The 26,755-nt window shown below is 39.9% G+C and overlaps 2 protein-coding genes across 15 annotated transcripts in view; one reads left to right on the forward strand and one right to left on the reverse strand.

Annotated features, from left to right (window-relative positions):
- CEP128 (centrosomal protein 128) overlaps positions 1-1,317 on the reverse strand; it is a 387,410-nt gene extending 386,093 nt beyond the window's left edge. For both annotated transcript variants that reach the window (XM_036093994.2, XM_078054045.1), the window contains exon 1: positions 1,159-1,317. The gene's annotated coding sequence lies outside the window, so the exon portion shown is untranslated. The remainder of the gene's footprint in view (positions 1-1,158) is intronic.
- A 12,973-nt stretch (positions 1,318-14,290) lies between these two features.
- Positions 14,291-26,755, forward strand: part of TSHR (thyroid stimulating hormone receptor) — a 155,321-nt gene continuing 142,856 nt past the window's right edge. For 5 of the 13 annotated variants that reach the window (XM_078054046.1, XM_078054057.1, XM_078054054.1 and 2 more), the window contains exons 1-2: positions 14,563-14,668; positions 14,875-15,188. In XM_078054046.1, the coding sequence (XP_077910172.1) occupies positions 15,019-15,188 (170 nt within the window). In that variant the 5' untranslated portion in view covers positions 14,563-14,668; positions 14,875-15,018. The other 8 variants (XM_078054049.1, XM_078054052.1, XM_078054048.1 and 5 more) reach the window with 8 other exon arrangements.

Here is a 26,755-nt window from a genome sequence, read left to right on the forward strand (position 1 = left end):
CGAGAGTTCAAAGTGACCCATATCACACAATGACAGAGAGGACACAGGTAACATGCACACACAATTCACTCATCTAACAAAGAGGCAACCTTCCCCAGCTGAGTTACACAAACAACCAAATTTTTCTCTACTAATGCGAAATGGTTGAAGTTTTAATCTTCTATCTGTGCTGCCAATATAGTAGTCACTAGCCACATGTGGCTACTGAGCTCTTAAAACCTGGTGGGTTTGAAATGACAAGGGTTGTAGGTGTAAAATATAAATAACAGAATGTGAAGATTTAGTGCCATTAAAAAAATTGTTTTAAAAATGTAACATCTCAAAAAGGTTCATATTGACTACATGTTAAAATGAAAATGTTCTGGATATACGGTGCTAAATTCTTAAAATTAATTTCACCATTTTCTTTTTACTTGTTTAACGTGGGCACTAGAAAATTTAAAACTTGTGTGGCTCATATTATATTTCTATTACACAGCACGGTCCTGCCGAATTAATAAATAACAAATACTGAGCACTTCCACTGTGTCAGGCCCTGTGCTAGATACTCCACACCCTCCTTAGAACAAGGCTGCAAAGTGGTTTTACAAGACTTCTGCCGAAGTGACTGAGCTTCATCAAACTAATAAAGGATGCAGCTGGAATTCAAGGTCAGGCGTTCCTACCAAATAACTTAAATAAGGGACTCTTAACAGCCAACGTTGGGGCAACTTCCACGATGGCCCAGGAAAGCCAGGTCACTGATACAGCGTTCCCGAGAGCAGAAAACTTGTAACCAAAGAACAGGTACAAAACGTCAAGTTATATCTCGGGCAAGTTAACACCAGAATAAGCCCAATATCCTTGACAGCTCAGGCTTCGCAGCTGCCAGCAGCAACACCAGCTGCTCCCCAAAAAGGGACTACGTAGTTCAAATTCCCTGGATAACTTGACCACGACCCGACCGTGAACACTCATGCTGAGGGAGGGGCGTCGGGATACCAGGCACGCTGTCTACCCCGACCTTGGCACACACCCCACCCATCGCGGCCACACCCCAGATTTCCGCGCAGCTTTGGCGTCCCCACATCAGGGACTAAGGGAAGTGGGACCTAAAACTTCTAAGACAGGATAGGGAAGTAGTAAAGAAAGGGCGAGGAGGCAGTTGGGGACAGGTACCTGAGATAGAAGAGGACCCCAGGTCCTTAAAGCCGGATCATCGCCGAGGCCCCTGCCGGCTCCCACGGCCGCCAGCGACCCAGAAGGTGCAACTGACCTGACGCTGCGGCGCAACCGCCTGTGCTTTCCCCAGACTCGCAGCTATGGCAACTTGAACTAGCCGCCTAGCCACAGCGAGAGAACAAGACCCCGCTCCTGCCGCTTAGCCCTCTGGGAGTTGTAGTCCATCTTGTCCTCAAAAGTAGGGAGTCGTCGAGAGAGAGGCCCGAAGAGAAACTTCAAATCCCAGGATGCCATATGACGGGCTTTAGGGCGACTTTCCCGGAAGAAGCCGGATTAGCCGGCACCTGAGTGCCTAGGCCGCGCCCTCTTGCCCTGTTCTTTTTTTTGTTAAAGGGCCAGTAGCTTAAATAGGAGGGAAACACCTGATGGTGAATTAGCTGCCTTGCCCCCGACTGTAATTTATTCAGAAAAGTCTAAAATATTTACTTTTTTAAAAAAATAAGAAAAATTCAAAGTAGTTGCAATAATAACAGACTCCGTTTCTTTTACGACTTTCAAAATAGGGAAGAGTAATTTCCAGAAGTGAAATGTACAAATCCCCTTAATACCAGATCCCAGTGTCTTTTTCCGAAGGCTCACAAATTCTTAGAACTGGAAGGGAACAGAAATTATCTAGTCAAACTCTTTAGGCCTGGAAGGAGTGACTTACCCAAGATCACATACTCATTAACAGCAAACGAAAGTCTGTAAGGCCGTCACTGCATGATTGCTGCTACATTCAGTCTACAGTGTCATCTCCTCAGTCATTTTAGAAGATGAGAGAGACGCATTCCACCGAGAGAAGTTGGTTTCAGTCGCAAAAAAAGGGGGGGGGGGCTATAAAAACCTCAGCAAAGAATTCAACTTTGGAAAAGCTCAGAAGATGTGAAAATCAATTAGTCATGTAGAGCCTCATTTCCTCGTGCTCTGCCAAAAAGACCATTGATAGCTTCCTCCTCAAGGCTAAAATCAAATTTTACTTTATCTGTGAAAGCTTTCCTGGCTACCTCAAGAAGAGCTAGATCACATTAAATGCACAGTTTCCCTATTCTAATAATTTTGTGCTGTAATTATCCATTTCCCAGTTGGTCTCTTCCATCAGACTCAGCCCTTCAAAGGCAGGGGCCAAATCTTTTAAAATCAGTATCTCTCTTCTCAGTCTTTCCTCACTTCCCACTCTCCCTTCCTCTCTCTCTCCCCATCCCCCAACCCTCTCATACACGCACAAAATCATAAATAATTAGCATACAAATTTGATATATTCGAATAATTCAATTATTTTCTCTGGCCAACATTGAGGGGTAAAGTTTATTTCATAACCAGTTTGAACATAAAATAATTCTAAAAATTACCTATGTATTTTCATCTGTCTTCAAGCTGCTTACTCATAGTTGTATTCAAGAATATACTCCACCTGATACAGGGATTAAGATAATTCAGAACAGCCATAAAGTTTTCCCATATGCATGGAGAAACATAACTCCATTTATGTTAACATTTTAATTTTTCAAAACAATTATATTCATTCATTTAATTCAGAAAATGTATGTCATATCTTTCTAGCATCCAGACACTTGTATTAGACACTAAAAATGCAGTAAACATGAAGAGATGAACAAGTTTCTTTGCCTTCATTTTGCTCACAGTCAAGTGAAAAAACGTACTACTAAACAAATTTCTACAAAGTACTGTGTAGGTTTCCATGGAGAGACATGAAAGAGAAACTTTTTGAGGAAGTGATATCTGATCAAATGCAGGATCTAACAAAAAAGCTAATGTCATCTTGGGCTGCATTAATAAAAATTGACTGTCCACAACCTCTCTTCACTAGTCCAACCATATTTAGAGAACAGATTAAATTCTGGAGCCCCCATTTTTAAAGTGATATTAACAAAATAAAGCAAAATCAGAGGACACAACAGAGACTAATGGGTGGAGAATCAGATTTGAGTTCATTATGACCAAGATATTTTAAAATACACTATTAAATTAAAGGAGCTTTTTGTCATATGGTGTGCTCTCCGTCCACAGATGTGACATCGGAAAAAATCTAGTTAAGTCAGATCATAGAATCTTTCTCCTCCTTAACAAAATAGACAAAATAAGAAAGCCAACAAAAAATATTTTACATAAAATGTGTCTTATAACTCCTAAAAACATTTATTGCTTTTAATCAGTGTGACAGACCCACATTATCCAACCCAAAGCCACACTCAAGTAGAATCACCTGATTTTAGAGTCGGAAAAGCCCACAAAGATTATCACCTGCAGAACCCTTCTTTTGCAAACAATGTAAACAGAAACATCGATTACATTGTTAGTAAATAGAAACAGAGAGATTACATTGTTAGTGCTGTTATAATAAAATACCACAGAATGGGTGGCTTAAAAAAAACAGAGATTTATTTCTCACAGTTCTGGAAGCTGCAAATCCAAGAGCAAGGTATCAGCAGGTTTAGGTTCTCCTGGGGACTCTTTCCTTGGCGTGCAGATAGTCATTTCCTCTCTTTGTCCTCACATGGCCTTTTCCCCGTGCAGGCAGGTACTTGATGTCTCTCCCTCTTCTTATGAAGACACCAGTTATTTTGTATTAGGGCCCCCGTCCTTAAAAACCTCATTAAACCGTAATCACCTGCTTAAAGGCTCTTTCTTTAAATATGGTAATATTAATGCTTAGGGCTTCAACATATAAGGCTGGGGAGGAAGGCGGACCCGATTCAGCCTGTAACACATGATTTCCTCAAAATTGTACCCATTTACTACTAGCGTCATCAATGATTTTCCCACAACACAATACCTTGATAATGGTAGATAGCAGATATTTTTGACACACCTCACCCATATCACCCCTTAACTTGAAATGATTCTACCCACAGTGTTGGGCCCCAAAGTCTTGTTTATATTATATAAAGCCCCTTCTCTGACCGTGGCTGATTGGTAAATGGCTGAAACAATTTGAGCCATTCAGGATCTTTATCCTTTAAGGGTTTAAAATTGGGACTCCAGCATTCAGTTGGTTGTCTGAAGAGTCTTGATGTACAGGTACAAGCTGAGGCTGTCACGGTGAGGTGACCATCTTCATCACCCTTCAAGGAGAAATGGAAAAATCTAATCTGCAGAGAAAGAGAGAAATGAGTAAATCAGCAAAAGTAAACTGTGCAGCCCCAGAGGAAATAAACCTAAGAGGACAGAACTTTGGCTCCTGACAATTTCCAAGTTCCTGGCTTTAATCTCTTGTTATTTCCACTATATTTCACGTACTTGTGTTCTGGGATACATTAGAAGCAGCCGGAGGTGGTTAAATGCACAGATTCTTGACCCAGACCACTTGGGTTCAAATCTTAGCTGTAATACCTCTCAGCTGTCTCACCTCAAGCAAGTACCTAATCACTCCGTGTCTTCATTTCTTCCCCTGCCAAATGGAGTTGATAAGAATAGTACCTAACATGTAAAGTTGTTTTGAGGATAAAAGAAATGAATGTGTATGAAGCATTTCACCCAGTGCCTAGTCCATAGTAAGCCCTCAGTATATGTTGGCTGAATTTGCAATGACGTCGATGGACCTAGAGGGTATTATGTTAAGCAAAATTAGTCAATCAGAGGAAGACAAGTATCATATGATCTCACTGATATGAAGAATTCTTAATCTCAGGAAACTGAGGGTTGCTGGAGTGGTGGGGGTGGGAGGGATGGGGTGGCTGGGTGATAGACACTGGGGAGGGTATGTGCTATGGCGAGCACTGTGAATTGTGTAAGACTGATGAATCATAGACATGTGCCTCTGAAACAAATAATACATTATATGTTTAAAAAAAAGAATATAGTAGGAAGGGAAAAATGAAGGGGAGGAAATCAGAGGGGGAGATGAACTGTGAGAAACTATGGACTCTGAGAAACAAACTGAGGGTTCTAGAGGGGAGGGGGTAGGGAGGATGGGTTAGCCTGGTGATGGGTATTTTTTTTTTTAAAGATTTTATTTATTTATTCATGAGAGACAGAGAGAGAGAGAGAGAGGCAGAGGGAGAAGCAGGCTCCCAAGGAGCAGAGAGCCCGATGCGGGACTCGATCCCAGGACCCTGGGATCATGACCTGAGCCGAAGGCAGACGCTTAACCATCTGAGCCACCCAGGCGCCCTGGTGATGGGTATTAAGGAGGGCACATATTGAATGGAGCACTGGGTGTTATACGCAAACAATGAATCATGGAACACAACATCAAAAACTAATGATGTAATGTATGGTGACTAACATAACATAATAAAATAAAATTTAAAAAAGATATTAATATATATATATATGTTGGCTGATATATAATATGATATCCCAGAAAGTTAGTTCCATGAACATTGAGAGTTTATTGTTTTGTTCTAGGTGCTTAGATCAAAGAATATACCTTGTTGCCTTCTGGTGTTCCCTTTGAAGCTTAAATTCTGTTGATTGACATCCAAAGACCCTTAACTAAGATTACATTGGTGAAGCCTAACTGTCCAGCCTGTGAGATCTGAGGTCCTAACATTACATTAATTTTTTTAGCAGTTTCATCAGAAACAATTTTGAACCATACCAAACATTAAACATCTAAATGGGCTAATCAATAGGAGGTTCTGGGAGAGGACTAGTCTGAAAGTATTGACACGATCATCATACCCTAACTCATCTAAAATGGATAAGCATAGACAAGAAAAGCAGCTACTCTACTAGAGGCTGTTGGAAGCAGACATAGGCAGTGCTATTTCAAGTAGAAGGAGCAGAAGTTGTGTTTCACCAATACCTTGCAAACTCATACTACCGTAAAACAACAGCAACAAATTGATTATTCCCATGTGACAGAAAAATATAATTGGAATACTAGCCAAAAATTTTCTCAAGTGTTCTCTTTTCCCACTTGGTTCTTCTCCCACCTCTATTTCAGCCAGCTAAGCTGCTCTGCTTATAGCCTCAAGGAAGGTGACCACAGGAAGCAGAAAGGGAGAAGAAGAGGAGAAAAAGAAGAAGAAAAAGTATTCTTACCCTGGTTTATGAGCATTAAGCATCTAGATTCTCACATAAGACTGGCCACAAAATGAAAATGTCAGGCCCTGTTCAAAACTGAGTCAGATTGTCAAAATGGTGTCAGCAGGGCCTTAAACCAAGAACAGGGCCCTGTGAAATTGCATAGATCACCAATGGAACAGAATAGAGGGCCCAGAAATAAACCCACGATTATGGTCAATTAATCCATGCCAAAGGAGGCAAGAACGTACAATGGGGAAAAGACAGTCTTTTCAATAGTGGTGCTGGAAAAACTGGACAGCTACATGCCAAAGAATGAAACTGGACCACTTTCTACCACCACACCAAAAACAAACTCAAAATAGATTAAAGACCTAAATGTGAACCCTGAAACCATACACATCCTGGAAGAGAACACAGGCATTTCTCTGGCATTGGCCATTGCAACATTTCTCTAGATATGTCTGGTAGGACAAGGGAAACAAAAGCAAAAATAAACTGTTGGGACTACATCAAAATTAAAAGCTTTCTTACCATGAAGGAAACCATCAACAAAACAAACCAACCTGCTGAATGGGAGAAAATATTTGCAAATGACATATCTGATAAGGAGTTAATATACAAAATATATTTAAAAAAACATACAACTCAACACCACAAAAACCCAAAACAATCTGATTAAAAAATGAGTAGAGGACTTGAATAGATACTTTTCCAAGGAAGACATACAGATGGCCAACAGACACATGAGAAGATGTTCAACATCACTAATCATCAGGGAAATGCAAATCAAAACCACAGTGAGATATCACCTTTTGCCTGTCAGAATGGATAAAATAAAAAAAAGACAAGAAATAGCAAGTGTTGGTGAGGATGTGGAAAAAAAGGATCCCTCTTGCACTGTTGGTGGGAATGTAAATTGGTACAGCCACTATGAAAACAATATGGAGTTGCTCCCAAAAATTAAAAATAGAAATTCCATATGATCCAATAATTCTATTACTGGATATTTTACACAAAGAAAATGAAAACACTAATTCCATACTATGTTTATTGCAGCATTATTTACAATAGCCAAGATGTAGAAGGAGCCTAGGTGTCCATCAATAGATGAATGGATAAGGAAGATGTGGTATATACATATGTATATATATAAAATAAGATCTGTCATGTATGACAGCATGGAAGGACCTAGAGGGTTTTATGCTGAGTGAAATAGGTCAGATTGAGGAAGAAAAATGCCATATGATTTCACTGATGGTTGCCAGAAGTGAGGGAGAGGGAGGATGAGCAAAATGGATGAAAGGGAGCGGGAGATACAGACTTCCAGTTATGGATGAATAAGTCATGAGAATAAAAGGCACAGCATAAAGAATATAGTCAATGAAACTGTAATAGTGTTATATGGTGACAAATGGTAGCTATACTTGTGAACATAGCATAAGATATAAACTTCTTGAACGACTATGTTGTACACCTGAAACTAACAAGAGCAGTCCCCCAAAATAAAAGTTATTCCTCTTGGGGAACTGTGATAAGAAACAGAAAAGAGAGTCCTCGAATGAGGGCTTGGGGGACAGATGTGAAGGTGTTGAAGGAAAGCTCATGTCCATAGAGTGCCCAGCCTCCACTCAAGACTCAAGCAAGTACTATTCATAGCCTGAACCTAGCCATCCTGCCCATTGGCATTAAGAGAGAATATCCCTTCAAAAACAGCCTGCATTTTGTCTAATGATTGTCCAGCACAAGTAATGACCATCAGTACCATTCGACTTTGCCTGGTTCCATCTAGCCACCACAGATGGGCAAGCTCCCTTGTAATATCACAGGACAATTATAAATCATAAGAAGGAAGATGAAACACCAAAATGGGATGATAGGGTAAGGTAAAGGAGAAATCCCCAACATCCTGATTTGTTAGGACTGAATGGAACTACTCGAAATTCTCTCTAAACAAAGACAGTGATGAAAGCCACTCTCTTTATTCCAGCACAAAGTGATCATAAATGGTTCTTGACCTTTTCTGCAATCAAGTTTTCAAGATAACTGCAAGTCTGAGAAGAGTCAAAATAAAAGAAGATATTCCAAAGATGGCAATGCCCACTTCTGAAAGAATCATCATCAACCATTCATTGTGTGGAAGCACTGTTGATCCCATAATGTTCTTTTCAGTCACACACTTACTAATTATAGGCATTTGTCACTATCAGGAGCATCAGGTATAAAAAGCACAGCAGTTTGTATGCATTCAGGTCAAAATGAACAACTACTAATGTACAAACCCAAAATTATAAAACATTTTCATTAAAGCTAAGTAATACAGCCTTTGCTCTACTTTAATAGACAGCTTTGGAAAAAAGAGGAATTCACACTAAACACTCTTTTCTGATATTTGGACCATGTTAATGGTTCTTCTACCAGAAAAAAATATGTCATGTTCTATAGCTATTCTCATTCATCTGTTATATTTAAAAGGATTTTTGTGTGTTTTTAATGAATCTGAATGCTAACACTTTTCTCTTAAAGTGATTCACCTTCTCATGTCATGTGTTCATTTGCCCTAGTTTAAAAGTTATGCTAAGGAAAGAAAATTGCTTTATTGATTATCATAGCAATTTGTTGAGCAGGCTGTTAGAACATGGTTATCCTGAAGGCTTGTTCAAATTTACTGAATTGAAACCAGTAGACATAGGAGATTTTACCTGCATTATAATTGCCACCAAGCCAATTTCACGCAGTCAAAACCCTGATTAAAATGTTACAGATCTCAGCATACCACTTCTGTTCCTAGCAGGGATGGAGTAGCAGAGACCAGATTTACCCTCCCACCAGAATCAAACAAAAAAAGCAGGTAAGATATACAAAACAATGCTTTTTAAGACAGTAAACATTAGACAAAAAGGCCAATGATCCCTGAGAGACAGGAAACAAATAAGATTAGCCTTACGATTAACAGAATTTACTGCCTTGAATTTCCAGGCCATGGTACCAGGAGAAGCCAGGCAGAGCCCACGGCATGCTCTGAATTGAAGAAACAGAGCTGAGAATCTGAAAAGCCCAATGTAACTAGAGTCTTCAGTACAAAAGCTGGAGAGAAGAGAGCTATATAGAGAGAAAACTCCAGAGAACCAAGAAGGGTCTCCATGGAGTATTCTGCAGAGAATGCATCTTCACATGCTTGTGAGGATACTGAAGCTAGAGAAAGAAGCATCTAACAAGATTGGAGGGAAAAGTGCCTCTTTGTCACATAGGACCAGAAATAGTGACTGCTCCCAACAGCTGGACTGAAACGTTTCATTATTCATGGACCATTAGGTAGAATACTCAGAAAAGTCTTGGGTCAGGAATGGGGACTATCTAGCAAAAGATCAAATGCTATTCTGTTTCCACCTAACAAAACCTTGAGAGCAAGATCCAAAAATATCAAACTGTTTTCCAAGTAATTTAACCATATCTGGTAACAAATATCAAGAATATTTCTATGAAGGCAAAGAATCCAGCACCAAAAGAAGTAAAATTTACAATATCTACTATCCAAAGAAAGATTATCAGGCATGCCAAGAAAAAGGAAAATGCAACCTTTTTTTAAGGAGAAAGATAAACCCATCTAAACTGACCCAGAACTAACAAAAATGTTAGAATTACCAAACAAGGACATTTTTGTGGATTGAATTGTGTCCCTTAGAAAGATATCTTGAAGTTTTAATACCTGGTACTTGTGAATGTGACCTTATTTAGAAATAGTGTCTTTGCAGATATTCAAGTTAAATTGAAGGTTATTATACTGGATTGGGGCTCACCTGTCCTTATATGAAGAGGGAATTTTGGTCATAGAGACATGCAGAGAGAACATCTTGTAATGAGGAGAGTCTGGAGTGACGGAAGCCAAGGGACATCAAGGAACGTTGCCAACCAACAGAAGCTAGAAGCAGTAAGGAAGTGTCCTCCCCTAGAACCTTCACACAGAGCATGTACCTGAAAACACCTTGACTTTGGACTTTTACCCTCCAAAACTAGGAGGGAATTATTTTTCTGTTGTTGCAAGCCATCAAGTTTGTGATACTTTGTTGCAGCATTAAACAAATGCAGACATCAAGATAGTTATTGTGTTTTATATGTTCAAGAAGTTACATAGAGACAGGGAAAATATGAAAAAGGCTTAATTTGAAATTCTAGATAATGAAAACTTCACCTGAGATGATATTTATACTGATGGGATTAGTGGCAGATCAACTATTTCAGAGAAAAAAAAAAAAAAAGGAATTTGAAGACACAGCAAAAGAAACTATCCAAAATGAAAAACAGAGAGAAAAACAAATTTTCTAATGAAAAAATATCAATGAGCTCTTTGTGAGACAACTTTAATCAGCCTAATATAAGTATAATATCAGAATCCTCAAAAGACTAGAGAGAGATAAGGGGATAGAAAAAAATATAGAGAAATAATGGCTAAAAAATTTCCAAATCTGATGAAAACCATAAATACACAAATCCAAGGACCTCAAAATACTGCACAAGAAATATGAAGAAAAATACATCATGGTACATGGTAATCGACCAGTGATAATGAAAGTCTTAAAAGCAGACAGAGGGAGGGGAAAAAAAAAAGTGTGTTACAAAAGAACAAAGAAAATTATGACAGAATATTCATCATTGGAAACAATGCAAGTAACAAAACAATGGAGCAATATTTCTTAAATACTAAAAGAGAAAAATACTGTCAATCTTTAATTCTATGTTTCGCAATGATATACTTTAGAAACGAAGGCAAGATTAATACATTTTCAGACACACAAAGGCTGAAATCATTCATCACCAGAAGATCTGTACTACAAGAAATGTTAATGAAAATCTTTTCTTATGATTTAAATTCCTTTAAAAGATAATTGGCTATTGGGGCACGTGGGTGGCTCAGTCCGTTAAGTGGTTAAGCGTCTGCCTTCAGTTCAGGTCATGATCAAGGGATTGAGCCCCTTTGTTGGGCTCCTTGCTCAGCAGGGAATCTGCTTCTCCCTCTGCCCCTCCTCCTCCCCTTAATGCATATGCACTCTGTCTCTTTCTCTCTCAAATAAGTAAATAACATCTTTAAGAAAATTGGCTATCTTAACAAATAACAATGTATTATGGGGCTTATAACTTATGTGTAGGTAAAATGCATGGCAACAGAAGCAAAAGGCTCTAGGAGAGAAAAAAATGGAAGTCAGGTTCTTAAATCATACATAAAGTGGTATAATATCAACTGAAGGTAGACTATAATAACTTAAAGATGCATTCTATAAACCCTAAAACAACCGCTATAATAACCAGACAAAGAGTTATAGGTGAGACAACAAAGAAGATAAAATGAAATGATGAAAGTTCCTGGATTGATGCAAAAGGAGGTTTAAAAAAAAGGAGAAAAAGATCAAAAAACAAGTGGGACAAATAAAAAACTAATAGCAAGATTATGGACTTAAACTTATTATCACTAATGACATCATATATAAATAATCTATACAACCAAAATAAAAGGTAGAGATTGTCAGGTTGAAAGTAACCTAACTCTATGGTACGTATAAGAAATGCACTTTAAAATAAAGACATAAAGAGGATGAAAAAAAGTATAGAAAAACAGTAACATGGTAATGCTAACCAAAAGAAAGTTGGATTGGCTCTATCAATAAGTAGATTAAAGAATAAAGGATAGCACAAAGAATAAAGAAGTCCATTTAATAATGATAAAGGCATAAATCTGCCAAGAAAATAATAGAGTTCTTAAACATTTATGTAGCTAATAAACAGAATGTCAAAATACACGAAGCAAAAACTGACAGAAATGCAATGGAAAAAAGAAAAATCCCCAATGTAGTAAAAAATTTCAGTACCTACATCTCATAATCGACATAAGTAGATAAATCATAAAAAATATATAAGACTTGAACATTATCAACAATTTGACATATTGACAGTTACAGAATGCATGCCTTGACAACAGCAGAATGCACATATTTTTCTAAATGTACACTGATCATTTATCAAAATAGACCACATTCTGAGTCACAAGTGTCACTAAATTTAAACATTTTCAAGTCATAAAAACTATATTCTTTCTCTAAATGGAATATTTTTAGAAATTAGTAACAGAACAATATCAGGAAAATCCCCATACATTTGGAAACTCATATACTTCTAAATAACCCATGAATCAAAGAAGACATTTTTAAAAGTTAGAAAGTATTTTAAGCTGAAGGAGAATAAATATACAAGATATCAAAACTTATGTCTCTGAAGCAGTACTTATAGGGAATATATATACCTCAATATATCGATAATATTATCAAAGAGAAAATGTCTCAAATCAATGCCTCCAGACTTCAACTTAAGAAACTAAGAAGGACAGGGGTATGTAGGTAGTTCAGTCCATTAATCATTTGATTCTTGATCTCAGGTTGTGAGTTCAAGCCCTGCATTAGGCTCCATGTTGGGCATAGAGCCTACTTAAAAAACAAAAAAGAAAAGAAAAGAAAAGAGAAAAGAAACTAAGAAGGACAAATCCAACCCAATGTATGCCCCCCCCAAAAAAAGGCAATAAAGATCAGAGCATATATCAATGAAATAGAACATAGAATAACAATATAGAATCTATGACACAAAAAGCTGCTTATTTGAGAACATTAATAAATTTTAAATTATTGGCATAAATGTGTCCATAATATCCTCTTGTCATCCTCTTCATAGCTGTGTACTGTGTTCTAATGTCAACTCTCTCATACCTGTTGCCTAGGGAAACAGAACACTTGGGTACTTTGTGTCTTTTTCTTTCCTGATTAGCACACCTAGAGTTTTCATTTTGACGGGGATGGGAGGGCCGAAAGAGACAAGCAATAAATGAGTAAACTAATCAGTAACAATAACCAATGATAAGAGGTTTGGTGACAGTGAAATGAGGTAATATGATGGGGGCATTACTAGACAGGATTGTCGGAGGAGACCTTTCTGAGGCAGTGATATTTAAAGCAAGATTTGAATAATGTGAACATCTGGGGACAGATCCTTCACAGCATAGAGTTCCAGTGACAACAAATCCTGGAGGTGATAATAAACTTGTCTTGTTCCAGGTCCAGCAAAGTGATGGCAGGTGCTGGACCTCGAAAGGCAGGGATCAGCAAACTTTGGCTTTCAGGTCAAATCCTTCCCCAGGGTTGTTTTGGTACAGCTTACAGGCTAAGAATGGCTTTTATATTTGTAGAGGGTTGTGTAAAAAAAAGAGAAGGAGGAGGAGAAAACGTGACAAAGGTCGTATGTGGCCCACAAAGCCCTAAAATATTTACTATATAGTTCTTTACAGAAAAAGTTTACCAGCCCCTAAAGTAGGGCCTTAGTGCTTAGGCTAAAGAATTTATATATCATTTTCTTTTTTTTTTTTTTAATTTTGTTATCCCCCCCTTTTATTTTTTGCAATAGAGTATTTCCATTGTATGGAGGTATCACTGTTCATTACCTAGTCAATGGAATTTGGGGTTGTTTCTATTTTGCGGTGATTATTAATAAAAGCTTATAAGCTTTGAAATATTTTAAGTGTACAGTGCAATGAATTTTAATAAATGTATACATCCACTTAAGCTCCAGGCTAATTAAGATATAGAGCATTCCCATAACCCCTGTGAGTTCTTTCCTGTCTTTTTTCTGGTCAATCTCTCTAATCATTGTTCGGATTTCCATCGCCTGTCCCTGTCCCAGAAGAAGATATAAATGGAATCACACAGTATGTGAGGAGTTGATATTCTCTTTACCCCCAAGAAGAATTAGTAAGCAACTGAAGGCTTCTAAGAGGGAAATTGGGACAATCTGATTTATATTTTAAATTATCTTTTTAGCTACTATGCGAAGACTGGTAAGTAGGTGATAGTGTGCCACTTACGCATTCTTTTTCTTCCCATCTTTGGGGGATGGTGGGGGGGAAGGGGGGCAGAATATGGCTCAATAAAATTCCTGGGCAGACCAGAATTGACTCGTCAACTTCAAATCCTATGGCAAAGCCGGATTCAGAGTTCTGATCAGGGCTCGGAAGTGTTCCTGCAGTTCCCTGTTCTCCGCAGCAGATGGCCCCAGAGCGCAGTTCCTGACCTGCCTCGCGGAGTCCTCCGCTGCCCTAGGAGCCCCGCGCCGCCCGGCGACTCCGCGCGGTGACTGCTGTGCTCGTGGCGGCTCGCGCCCAGCGGTCCCGGTTTGCGCTAAACTCGGCGGGCAGCGAGGACCCGCCCGGGGTGTTGCGCCCGGCTGCGGCCGCACTCCGGCTGGCCAGCGAGGTGCGCCCGCCTCCGACTCCCCGCAAAGGCTTCTTAGGTTCGGGAGAAGCTGAAGTTCTGCAGGACCCCCGTCCGCCCTGGGACAGTCCAGCCGCGGGGACTTTCTCTGGTTGAAGTGCGTGCAGGTGGTCCCGGCTCCCCACCGGAAAACGTGGACCACTGGGTTTAGAGACAAGGCAGCGTCTAAAGTAGGCTTTGGAGAGAACTCCTGGCAGAAGCGCGCGGGGCAGGTTAGAAAGCAGAAGGGACAGCCCGGACTGGTGTTGAGTGTCGGGAACCGACGGAGCGGGGTGCGTGGCTCGGGGCACGGAGAGTGAAGCAATTAGGCTTGTTTGGGTGGAGAGTTGCCTAGGGAAACAGAACACTTAAGAGCCACTTCTTTTCCCCTCTCCAGCCTCCTCTTGGGTGCTGAAGTCACAACCCCAGCGAGCCCTCTCTCCTCCCACGCTCCCTCTGTCTTTCAGCCTGCGGGAACCCAAAGCGCAGAGGGCCCAGAGGATCGTGGAGAATGAAGAAATAGCCTTGGGACCCTTGGAAAATGAGGCCAACGCCCCTTCTGCAGCTGGCGCTGCTTCTCGCCCTGCCCAGGACCCTGGGGGAGAAAGGGTGTCCGTCTCCCCCCTGCGAGTGCCACCAGGAGGATGACTTCAGAGTCACCTGCAAGGATATCCACCGCATCCCCAGTCTCCCGCCCAGCACGCAGACTCTGTGAGTACCTGGGAGAGGAGAGGGTAGGATCAAGAGGCCAAGGGCAGCTGCAAAAGTGGACAGAAGTGCACAAAAAGAGCTTAAGAATAGACCAAAGGTGTGTGTGTATGTGTGTGTGTGTGTAAGGAGTAAAAACTCAATGGCCCAAATTTGGGATTGCTGACACACTAGTTACTCATAACACAGGAAAAGGTAACAAAACTTTGGTACAGGATGAAAATGAGAGTTGTCCTTTCTAAAGAGCTGCTGTTCCCCAATTTGCCTAGGCCTGGCTGACTCTGACTTTCACTTGATATGAACACTAATAGCAACTCAAGAATTGACCTCTAACACAGGGACCCTGTCTTTCAACCCTGAATTCCTTGTACCCAGCACAGGGCCTGGAACTAATTTAGTGCTCAAGCAAAAGCTTGTTGACTGAATAAATGAACAAATGAATATGCTAGTCTCAGATTGTCCTTTGTGTGATGGGGAGAATAAAAGGCCAGAGACATCATCACTTCTTCAGAGACTGCTTTAAAGCGGGCAGAATGGCTCTGACCATGGGTGGAAACTTAGAGTCATCCTGTTTATAGTTCCACCCAATGTTGAGGAGAAAGGATAATGTTGGAGGAAGAGCAATGGACTAGGAGTCAGGATGTATTCTCTTCATCCCTCTCTCACCAACTGTGAAATTAGGTGAGATCATTTATTTGGGAAGACCCAAGATTATTTCTGGGTAAAAGAGGGGGTTCAATTAGGTGCATTCTGATGTCTTTGATGCAAGTGAGGGGATCCACTGAATCACAAAAAATAAGAAGTAGTGGGGAGACATTGAAAACAATGGGAGTGGGGGGCAGGGGAGGGACGGTGTTCTGCGGAATGAAGTTATTCTGAGATACAGAAGAGAAATTGATGAAAAGCATGAGTGAAATGACATGCCAATTTAGACAATGGCCACAGCCATCTGCAACAGTAGCAAAGTGACTTTCAAATCTTTGGGGGGCAGTAGAACTCTTTTGACAAAGGAAAGCTTATGAGAGAAGTCAAGTCTGTAAAGCTAACAATTATATTGTGCTTATTATTCCTGTCCTCAGCACTTTGCACGAACTCACCCATTGACTCCTCACAAAATCCCACTGAGTAGGTAATTTTACTACTCTCATTTTATAGATGGAGAAACTGAGGCATGAAAAGTGAGGCAATTTGTTCAATGTCATGCAGTTTATACGTTGTGGTGCCAAGATTTGAAATAGCACAGAGCTGCCTCTGAAACCCCCTGCTCTCAGATGAAAGCAGGTCTCACCCAGCTTTTCCCCAGTATGGTCATTAGAGAGAGAGAGAGAGAAAGAAAGAAAGAAAGAGAGAGAGAGGAGGGAGGGAGGAAAGAAGGAAGGAGAAAGGAGAGAAAAATGTAAGAACTCAGAAGAGTAGAAGGTTAGGGGGAGGAAAGAAAAAAGAACAAAAAGAAGGAGGGAAGGGGAAAAGAGAGGATGGGAGGGAAGGAGGGAGGAAAAGAAAGACTATATCTAGGTTATAGAGGGCATTTCCTGCTGAAACAAACCAGACCTTTGTCATTAAAAACCTGTTCTGGGTGGTAACCACTTTTCTGAAACCCGATGCTGTGTAAACACTGCCTAGCTGTTTTACAAATTATCATGGTGCTGAGAGTATTTTTTCCTAAGCCTTATCTTCTATCCGTGTATTATGGTGCTGAAAGGTAAACAGATTGTCCCTTTCTGCATTACCCATACACTTGCCACGTGATCTGGTAGATGGATGGGAGAGAGTTACACTCTTCCTGGCTCTCACTGAAACAGTGGTTCTGAATCTTCTTCTCCACTTCCCCTCCCCTCCAAGGGGGCATGATTCACTCTTTTAACAGTGGTTCTGACTAGTTAGGAAGTAAGGGAGAACTGCTATTCCTACTTCCCAGGGGAACATTTAGAATCTTTGATATACAGGTAGTTTGAAAAAAAAAAAAAAAATGCTCCTCCTAATTGAGAATTACTGATTTAAGGGAAATTAAATTAAGCCAGCAGAATAAAACTAAAAATTTAAATGTTGGCATACAGTTATAGATCATATTACCTCAAAACCAAGGATAGCAAGATGGACCTATTACCCTCATTCAGAGATTTACCATTTGTTACCTGTGTGCACAAGAGTACCATCCCTTCTCTGAATGAGGAGGAGGATGGGGTTAGACAGTCATTCTGGATTTATGTGGATTCTTCCTCAAGAAAGTGCTGCCTTGCCTTGTCTTGTCCTTTGACCTACCCGCTTTCAGGCTAATGATGGTGACATTCACTCCCTCCACCCCCTCCAACTCCCTCCAACTCCGGTGGAGTGATGGTTTGTCCATCACACACTTGTGTTCCTTCAGAAATGTTTCTGAAGGAGCTGTTGTGGCTATTGTTGTTTTCAGGTTTTGGATTTTGCTTCCATTGTTTACATTTTGCATCTGTGGCTCTAATTGATGGATCAGCCCAGTTTTTTTTCTAAACTGAAGACACTCACTCACCGTCTTCAGGATTTTTCCCTGTGTTCCACCTGTGCTATTATTCACTCGTTATCTTTAAGTGACCCACTAACTGAAAAAAAATTATTTAAAAAGCTTCTATAGCGACGATAAATGGGAAATCAGCATGACTTGCTATAAAGAGGAGGTAATCCAGAAAGCTAAATACATTGAAAACATAAATGTAATTATATTCTAGCTCAAGACTATTGCCTGTGAATGCTCTAAGCCTGAAGCTGACTTTTTTTTTTTTGTTAAAAGGGAAGAGTGATAAGTGTTAGAGAAATATTAAAGAGACACCAATTCAACTTTCTGTCCTTGGTGGTATCAGAAGAATTGAAAAACCATGGGAAAGGGAATCCCTTTTCCACTGTGTGGTTTGATATTGTTTAATCCCATGTGAGCATTCCACCTAGAACAATCTGATGTCATACCCGCTTTCCTTGCTTAGAGAAATGTGGATTTGTCCCCAATTTCACAACTGTTTTAGTCACAATTGGTAGTCATAACATGAATAACATTTGATTTCCAGCCTAAAGAGAAGCCCTCTGCTTTAGCACCCACGTGCTTGTCAAATACAGCCCAATATTTTGCGTCTTACAAAGATGGCATTGCTTCATGCTTGTAGACTCCATGATTTATTCTCTTTTTATCCTCTGTGTGTGCAACTCAAGGTTTTTGATGGAAAGTAACAGAAAACCCACTCTGTCTAGCGTAAGGAGGGAATAAATGTTCTGAAACAGTAACATGTAATTTACAGAATCATTGTAGATCCAGGCTTTCAAAAGAAGCCAGAGCCCAGGGCAGGCAGGGAGTTGCAGCAATAGCCAACCATCTGGTTGGAACAACTCCATAGACAACACCATAACCACAGCCACTGGACATCTGTGGTGCTGGGCACCTCGTTCTGTAGCCGCTGGACTGTCTGTGCGCTGCCTTCAGTGATTTCTCAACTGTTCCTGCCACTTTGAATCACCAGCCAGGAAGCGATTTCCTAGATAGGAGCATCTGATTGTCTGCCATACGTTACATGCTGTGTCTTAGCTGCTGCGGGGCGGGGGGTGGGAGGCGGGGAGGTCCCTTTTCCCTGACTTTCCTTGTCTGTAGTGGGAGGTGAAGAACTGGGTCCTTCTAAGAGTACACACACACAAGGCGGAATTTTCCACCAAAGAGGGGCTATATGCCCTCAAATTGCTCATCACTTCCTTTATTCTGCAAATATTTATTGAGCACTGGCTATGTTCCAGACACTGTGCTCACACTCTAGATTTGGTGGAGAACAACATCAACATCAACATGTCCCTGCCCTCAGGGATCTTGCAATCAGTGTGGAAGCTGAATATTAATCAAATAATCATATAAACATATAACTTGAATTGTGTAAATATGCTGAGAGTATACTTGGTGGGGATAGGGTTGGGGACTGACTTAAACTTGGGTTCAGGGGAGGTTTTGAGCTACATCCTGAACCGGTAGGATTTGGGCATAAGGAGTTGCAGGTGTGGAGTGGAGGGTGAGAAAGTGGTGCTCCAGGGGATGGAACTGCTCATTTGAAGAGCTTTGAAGAATTCTCACCTGATCAGTGAAAGAGTTGGATTTCTTCACTTGGAACAAACAACAAAATATGTTGGGCAACAAAATATGTTACTACTTTCTTTGTAACACAATACAGGTCAAGGTGAATTCTTATGTCGGTAAGGGCAGCTTTTGTGCCAAAAAAAAAGAAGAAGAAGACTTATTGGGGGTAACTGGATTTAAAACCAAATATTTGATTCATTAAAGTAATGAATGTAAAGACTAGTTCTTTTTTCAGTTTTCCATATATTTATTATCTTATTTGTAAATTTAGTTAATGATAATAATTCAAGGAAGATTTTATAATGTAATAATATTTTAATAAACAATTTCATAAAATAATACATAGTTTAAGTACAAATTTAGTATATTTTATTTTAAAGCCCTTTAATTGCTTTCCAAGTACTTAGAAAATTCTAGAAAATCTATTAAATTAGGCTTTATAAGTACCAGGAATCCTAAGTTTTTTAGCTATCTCAATGCTATTTATAGGGGCAGGAGAGTAAAGTGGTGAAGAGTACTCTTTCTGGAGTGAGATCATCTTGGTTGAATGCCTTGCTCTACCATTTCCTAGGCATGCTTTTGGGAATGTAGAGAAGAGGAAAATATTTTTCCTTCTATTCTTCTAAATTTTTAGCTAGGACCCCTCATAACAACAACAACAAAAAAAGATTAACAAGAGAAAAGCATACAAATGTATTTAATATCAGTTTTGTGTGACATGGAATGAGGACCCAAAGGTCCTTATAAGGAAATGAAGACCCAAGGAAGTGATTAAACCTGAGTGTTTCTACATCAGGTTTGATAAAGAGTGGGAAGTCATGGAATAATGTGATAGGGCAAAAAGAGGGGATGAGCTAAGTGTAGAAAACTGGGGCACACGGCAAGTTCTGTCCCTTCAGATTCCTCTTGTTTTCCTTTGGTCTTTGAGATAAGGATGCTCCTTTCTTCTGGGTATAGGGAAGTCACCTCTCATGTGAAGGTCTTATGATCTGCTCTAGGGGAAGGTCAGATAGTCCTCTGCACCTGCTAGTTCTCAGATTCTTCCAGCTTAAAATATTCACTATGCCAAGATGCCATGTTTTGGGAGCATGTTCTGGACCCCATCAGGACCATTACCTACTTGCTCTGTAACCTCAGTTTCTTCATCTGTAAAATAAGGGTAATAATATCCTGCCTCATTCAATTGCTGGGAGGTATAAGTGAGTTAATGATGTTAAAGGATAACTTTCAAAGAAAGGTAAAATCATGATTCTCCTACAGCAATAAATTGAACACCTTAAAGATTTTATTTAACTCTAAGTGTTTGTTTCCTAAGGCTGCCATAACAGAGTACCACAACTGGGTGGCTTAAAACATCATAAATTTATTCTCTCCCAGTTTTGGAAGCTTAAAGTCTGAAATCAAGGTGCTGATAAGGCTATGCTAACCTCGCACACTCAAGGAAAGAATCTTTCCTTGTCACTTCCTAGCTTCTGAAGACTGACTGCCATCCTTGGTTTTCCTTGGCTTGTAGCGGCATGACTCCAGTCTCTGCCTCTTTATTTACACAGCCTTCTCTGTGTATCTGTGTCTCCGTGTGTCCTCCCCTCTTCTTAAAAGGATACCAGTCATTGGGTGTAGGGCACACCCTAATCGAGGATGATTTCTGCTTAACTACACCTACAAAGACCCTATTTCCAAATAAGTTCACATTCTGAGGTCCAGGTGGATGGAATTTGGGTGGGGGGGAGACACTATTCAACCTACTACAGTGAAGAAACTGGTAAAATGTTGCAATTATGTTTAAAAAGAATCCACAAAATGGACATTTATAGATAAGGAATATTGAAGTGAATGTGCTAATGGAGGCAAAAGTAACTTCTTTCATGGTCAGAGGGTGGGAGGGAATCACTTGAAGCTCTCTACCAAACAGGACAGAATTTGCCATGTTTATAGACAAAATTATTTTGCATTGCTATCATCTACAATCTACAGAATTGTAGAAGAGTTCCCATAGAATCAGACTCAGAATCTTGGAAGAATATGCTCTAGTCAATGCATAATTTTCCACTGAAGCACAATTTTTCCACCTAAACATTCCCAAAATGCTTAGAACGGTTACTGGCTGCCAGTAAATACTCTACAAATAAACTCAGTAAAAAATAATTTCCTTTTTAACTTAAATCACAGGTTGAAATAAATTACTCAACTATACATTTTAAATTGAAATTGCAAGGCCGATCTATTAGATATTCCAATAGGCCAAGTTTAAATAACACAAATACTCAAAATACCAAATATATATTGACTGTTCTGTTTTTGTTTTTTTTTTTAAGATTTATTTATTTTAGAGAGGAGGGTAGGGGCAGAGGGATAGGGAGACAGAGAATCTCCAGCAGACTCCCTGCTGAGCATGGAGCCCAGTGCAGGGCTCGATCTCACCACCCTGAGATCATGACCTGAGTGTAAATCAAGAGTCGGATGCTTAACCAACTGAGCCACACAGGCACCCCTATTGACTATTCTTAAACTCATCACAATTTAATATTATGGGTCTGATTTAGATTTTCATTTCTATTTTTAATTCTAAATTTTCCCAAGCCAAAAGATGTTTATTCATTAAGCAAGCTGGGCTCTCCCCCACCAGTTATGAACTCCAGTTCTTGATGGTACCATCCATTGGCTTCCTAGGTTCCTTATAGTTAGTGTTGCCCTATCTAAAAGGAGCTTCCTCTTGCACCTGTTATCAGTTGTAATTAATAGCATTCCTTTCACTCTCAAAGCTGTCTCAAATTGGAGGATAAATTACTAATAGGTCTTACTAATAGACCATTGAGTCCAGAGGCCCATGGGACATGCTGGAACATTCTGAGCTTTGTTTATTGTTATCATAACTGGGAGTCAATAACTTAAACAGGGGTTGGTCTCTTGGTATTGCCTCATAATCTGCAACCCCCACATAGATGGTAGTGAACTTCCTTCACAGTGTCAGCTGATAATTTTGCATTTCTTTGGCTCTCTTAAAATACCTGTGTCTTCCCTTCTGGCTTATTCTAGGAGCCACCTAACAGGTCTCCTGCTTTCACCCTTGCTGGACCTCCACAGGCTAGTCTTCACACAGCAGACAGATCTTTTAAGATGTATGTCAGGTCATGTCCCTCCTTTGGTCAGAACCTTCCAACAGTCTTCCTAGTTATGTCAAGAAAAAAAACCAGAGTCCTTACAGTGACCGCAAAGGCCTTACATGATTCAGACCTTCTTTTTCTTTTCTTTTTCTTTTTTATTACTCTCATTCATAATTCAGCTTTTACTCCATTGGCCTCTTTGCTGTTCCTCATGCTCGGCAGGCTTTCCACATTAGGTTCTTCCCCGTGCCTCAAACCTTATTTTCCCGGTTGTCCCCACGGCTAATCCTCTCACCTCCATCAGGTTTTTGTTCAAATGTTACCTGCTCACCGCCACCCCCCCACCCCCGCTCCTTCTCTCTCTCTCAAATAAATAAATACAATCTTTAAAAAAATAAAAGAAAAATAAAATTTAGCACTTCTGCTTTAAAAAGCAAATCCATAGAGCTTGGCACCTTTTCATATACGACATAATTTGTTTGTTTTTATGTTTTGTATTTATGTCTTTCCCCACAGGGCAAAGTTTTTGTTTTGGTTTGGTTTGGTTGTTTGCTTTGTTCAATTATGTATCCCAAGTGCCCAGAAAGAGCCTGACATATGATTGGTTGCCAATAAATATTTGTTCAATAAATGAATGCATGGATGAGGGTCTCCAGAGGTCCTTTTATGTCATTCCATTGGGTTCTTCAGACCCTTTCATTCTTTTTCAAAGTCCTTGAGTTTTATTGCCCTGTTAAAGTAGATGAAATTCTACCTTTGTTTAATACTTTTTCTTGCTACCTGAGACACTAGTAATTAAACTACCCTTCAGATTAAGATTCATTAACCGGAAGTTCATGGCCTTCCTTGGTGGTCCATGGTTGTCCTCCTGGAAATCTGTGATTAAATGAAAATTTGTGTACATCAGGGCACTGCTGAGAGAATCTGTAACTTCCCTCAGATTATTAAAGGTGTCCTGACCGCCCCCCAAATTAAGAAATTGTCTTTTGGAATAATTTGACTTTTTTGTGTGAGAAGTATACATTGGTATTAACTATGATTTAATCTTTTTATTACAAAGAACACTAAAACATATATTTAAAAAAATAAACCAAAACTTCCTGACCTTTGAATGTGATATTTTTTTTCTCCTGAATACAGTACTATGATTACTTCTTTATGCCTCACACTAAGCCTGTCCCATGAATAGGCTCTTCTCACAGAAATTCCCTAAATGTGTCTATTCTTCAAGTTAGTAATATAAAAACAGATTTTACAAGTGTCTAATGCTTCATAGCTGGCATTAAATCCTTTCTACCAACCCTATTCTATTCTCACTGAATCTGTCTGGCATGCTTGATTATTCTTTTGCCTTTCATTACTGCAATTAAAAATAATTGAAGGAAATTTTAAGTGTGGGAAAAATGGTTCCATTTGTTCAGAGCTACAAGTTAGATTTTGAAGTATTCCATTTTGATGTCAGACTCTACTTACTTTGATTCATTTCTGTACGAATCCTTAAGAATATGTAGGGTGTTCCAAAAATTTTCAAAGCAAGTCCTTTTCTTAGAATTACAAAGCAGGCATTTGTGATTTTTAAAGCATCTTATAAATGTTCTTTACATGTAGTGACATGTAAATCTAACCTGGATTTTTCTGGTACAGCCCTATTTAAAATATTTTGCCATCAGAACATTCCAGAAATTCAAATATTTTATCATCATCATTTTAACTAAACTTCCCACACCCCTTTTGCACCTGGAAAGAGCTCCCTGTGTCCCAGTTTTTCTTTCAAAAACACGATCTCTGTATTTATATGATACATGAAGCTTTTGGCTAACATTTTTGCAGGCATTAGCTTAATTTTACCCACACCCGAGTATTATCGTAATTACTCAACTCCAGAGAGGGACTGAAATTGTCTTTTCTTATTGCCAGCTACTGTCACTTTATATTTTGTTATTTCAATCTTTCTATGAGCTGGGAAACTAGAGGCTAGGGAAAAGACCTGTACATGACAATAAATAAAGGATCTAGAGGGAAGGCACAAATGAGGGGTTCTCCTGTGACAAAGTCTTTAGTGGGCTTTGCGGCTGCTCAGTTTCTCTCTTAACACCCTTTCCAATTATTTCTGAGTATGCGGCCATGATCCAAAGGTTTTTGATGACAGGAAATCTTACTCTAGATAGGTGACATTTTATTGTGGTTAGTATTTGCTCCTTTCTTTCTTCTTCTTCTTTTTTTTAAGCAATATTTATTGATCACCTAATATATGCAAGTAATATTCTAGGTATTGGAGAGATATAATAAATGACCTCCTTGATCTTACATTCTAGCAGGGGGAAATAGCCAACAAAATTAGTAATAAAACATAGAATGTCAGATGGTGATAAGTATAATGGAGAAAAAGAAAGGAAGGGACAGGGAGAAGGAAGGCTGGGGGTTGCCTTTTAGATGGTCAGAGAAGGCCTTACCGAGAAAGTGACATTTGAGTAAAGACCCAAGGGAGCCAAAAACATTAGGCCAGGCTGACATCTGGGGATTGGGGGAGAAAATTCTGAATAAATGCAAAGACCCAGAGTCAGGGGGGATATGGGAGGAGCATGCATAGGATGTTTAAGTGAAAAGGAGAAAAATGTGCCTGAAGCAAGAGAGGGTTGTAGGAAATGAGATCAGAGTAGTTATGGGGGACCAGAGCATTTGTACTTTGTAGATCATTATAAGGCATTAAAAAATATAAATATAATAAATGTAAAATAATATATATATATAAATGTAAAAGGATATGTTATATATGTATTTTTTTTTCTGAATGAAGTAAGAAGCTATTAAGGATGTTGAGCCCTGCTCCCAAAATTGCTTGAAGCTACCTACATTCTACTAGGAGCACCCAGGCTAATTTGTTAATGAGGTGAGAAATGACAAGAGCTCCAACCAGCTTACTACCAGAGAAGGTGGTGAGAAATGGTTGAGTCCTGGATTTATGAGGAAGGCAAAGCCAACAAGGTTTCCTTACAGAGTGTGTGGAGTCCAAGTGAAAGAAAGGAGTCTGTAATATCTCAGCCTGGATTCTCCAGAAAGCAGAGCGGGTTTGAGAATTCTTACTGGGGAGTGTGATTCCAGGGAGCAGAAGGGTGAGTTGGGGAAGTGAAGCAGGAAGGGAAGGGAGTTTGCTGCTGCTAGAGGCAAAGGGTTGCTGATCCCATGGGGCCACCTGAGAATGACATGCATCTTGGACCCTTGCTCTTTTATCCATGAGTTCTTGTCTGCTCACCCCCACCCCATAGATCAGAGTGGTAACTCCATTACCATTCCAGGATTCTTGTGCATGGATGATGGAGTCCTGGATATTAACAGAAATGCCCCAGGGTGGAAGGTAAGGAGAGCATGAGGCAGGGCTGAAGTGCAGCTCTGTCAGGTTGCACCTGGATGAAGCTAGTCAGCACTCACACAGATCTGGTGGCCGCAGCATGGCTAGGACAGGTAAGGCTGAGAGGATCTCAAGTGAGGTATTAAGAGGTCTCCAATGTAGTTCGCCCTTTGAACCACTCAGATCTTCCAAAGCTTTCCATTATGTCTGGCTCTCATATTAAAATACGGGACTTTCTATTTTGTAAAAATAAGATGCCCTTATGTCTTCTCTGAGATAGAGGGGGACACAAGTCCAATCTGCCACAGAGCTCCCTCCAAAATGCAAACTTTGCAAAGACATTAATGCAAGAGGGTTTGCATAAGGAAATAAGCTAAAGTCTCCTCTGCTGTGGCTGATCCCACGACTGTAATTGATAGTCACATCTCCCTTCAACTCCAATTCTAGATTTCTCTTACCCTTTGCTTGACTTTGGCCAGTGATTGCCTAGTGGAAGGACTCAGACTTTCAGCTACAAGTGTTCTAAACCCTTGTTTGCCTTACCCTTATGAGCTATAGTTGACCTCCTTCCCACTCACCATTATCACTGGCCACAGAAAAACCAAGACATGTCCCAATGAAATGTATGTTCTGGACATACTCCTCACTGCTGATGTACAGCAGCTACCCTAGTTTCTCATGATTCTTTTATTCCTATCAGTAGAGAAACTCCTTTATTTGCCCACTCACCCATGGTATCATGAGCCCAGAGGACCAAGTGCTCATTATAGCATCAGGCTTCCTATGGAGGAAGTAATGTTTCTACCCAGAAACTAGGACCTCTAATATGGCAGGAACAGAGACAAGAAGTTCAGATTCTGAATATAGGTCACCGTGGTGATGGTGAGAAGGGTCAATCCTACCAACACCCCTAGGTCCTATTCTAGCTACATGAGTATTCTAGTGTATATTGGTTATTGGTTCAGCATGTATACTTTACTGGGTCAGATCCCTAACCCTGCAGGCTTTCTCCCCAAGTTGGAACCTTACCTGAGCC

Source organism: Halichoerus grypus, chromosome 8 (genome assembly GCF_964656455.1).
Source record: "Halichoerus grypus chromosome 8, mHalGry1.hap1.1, whole genome shotgun sequence".
Taxonomy (NCBI): Eukaryota; Metazoa; Chordata; class Mammalia; order Carnivora; family Phocidae; genus Halichoerus; species Halichoerus grypus.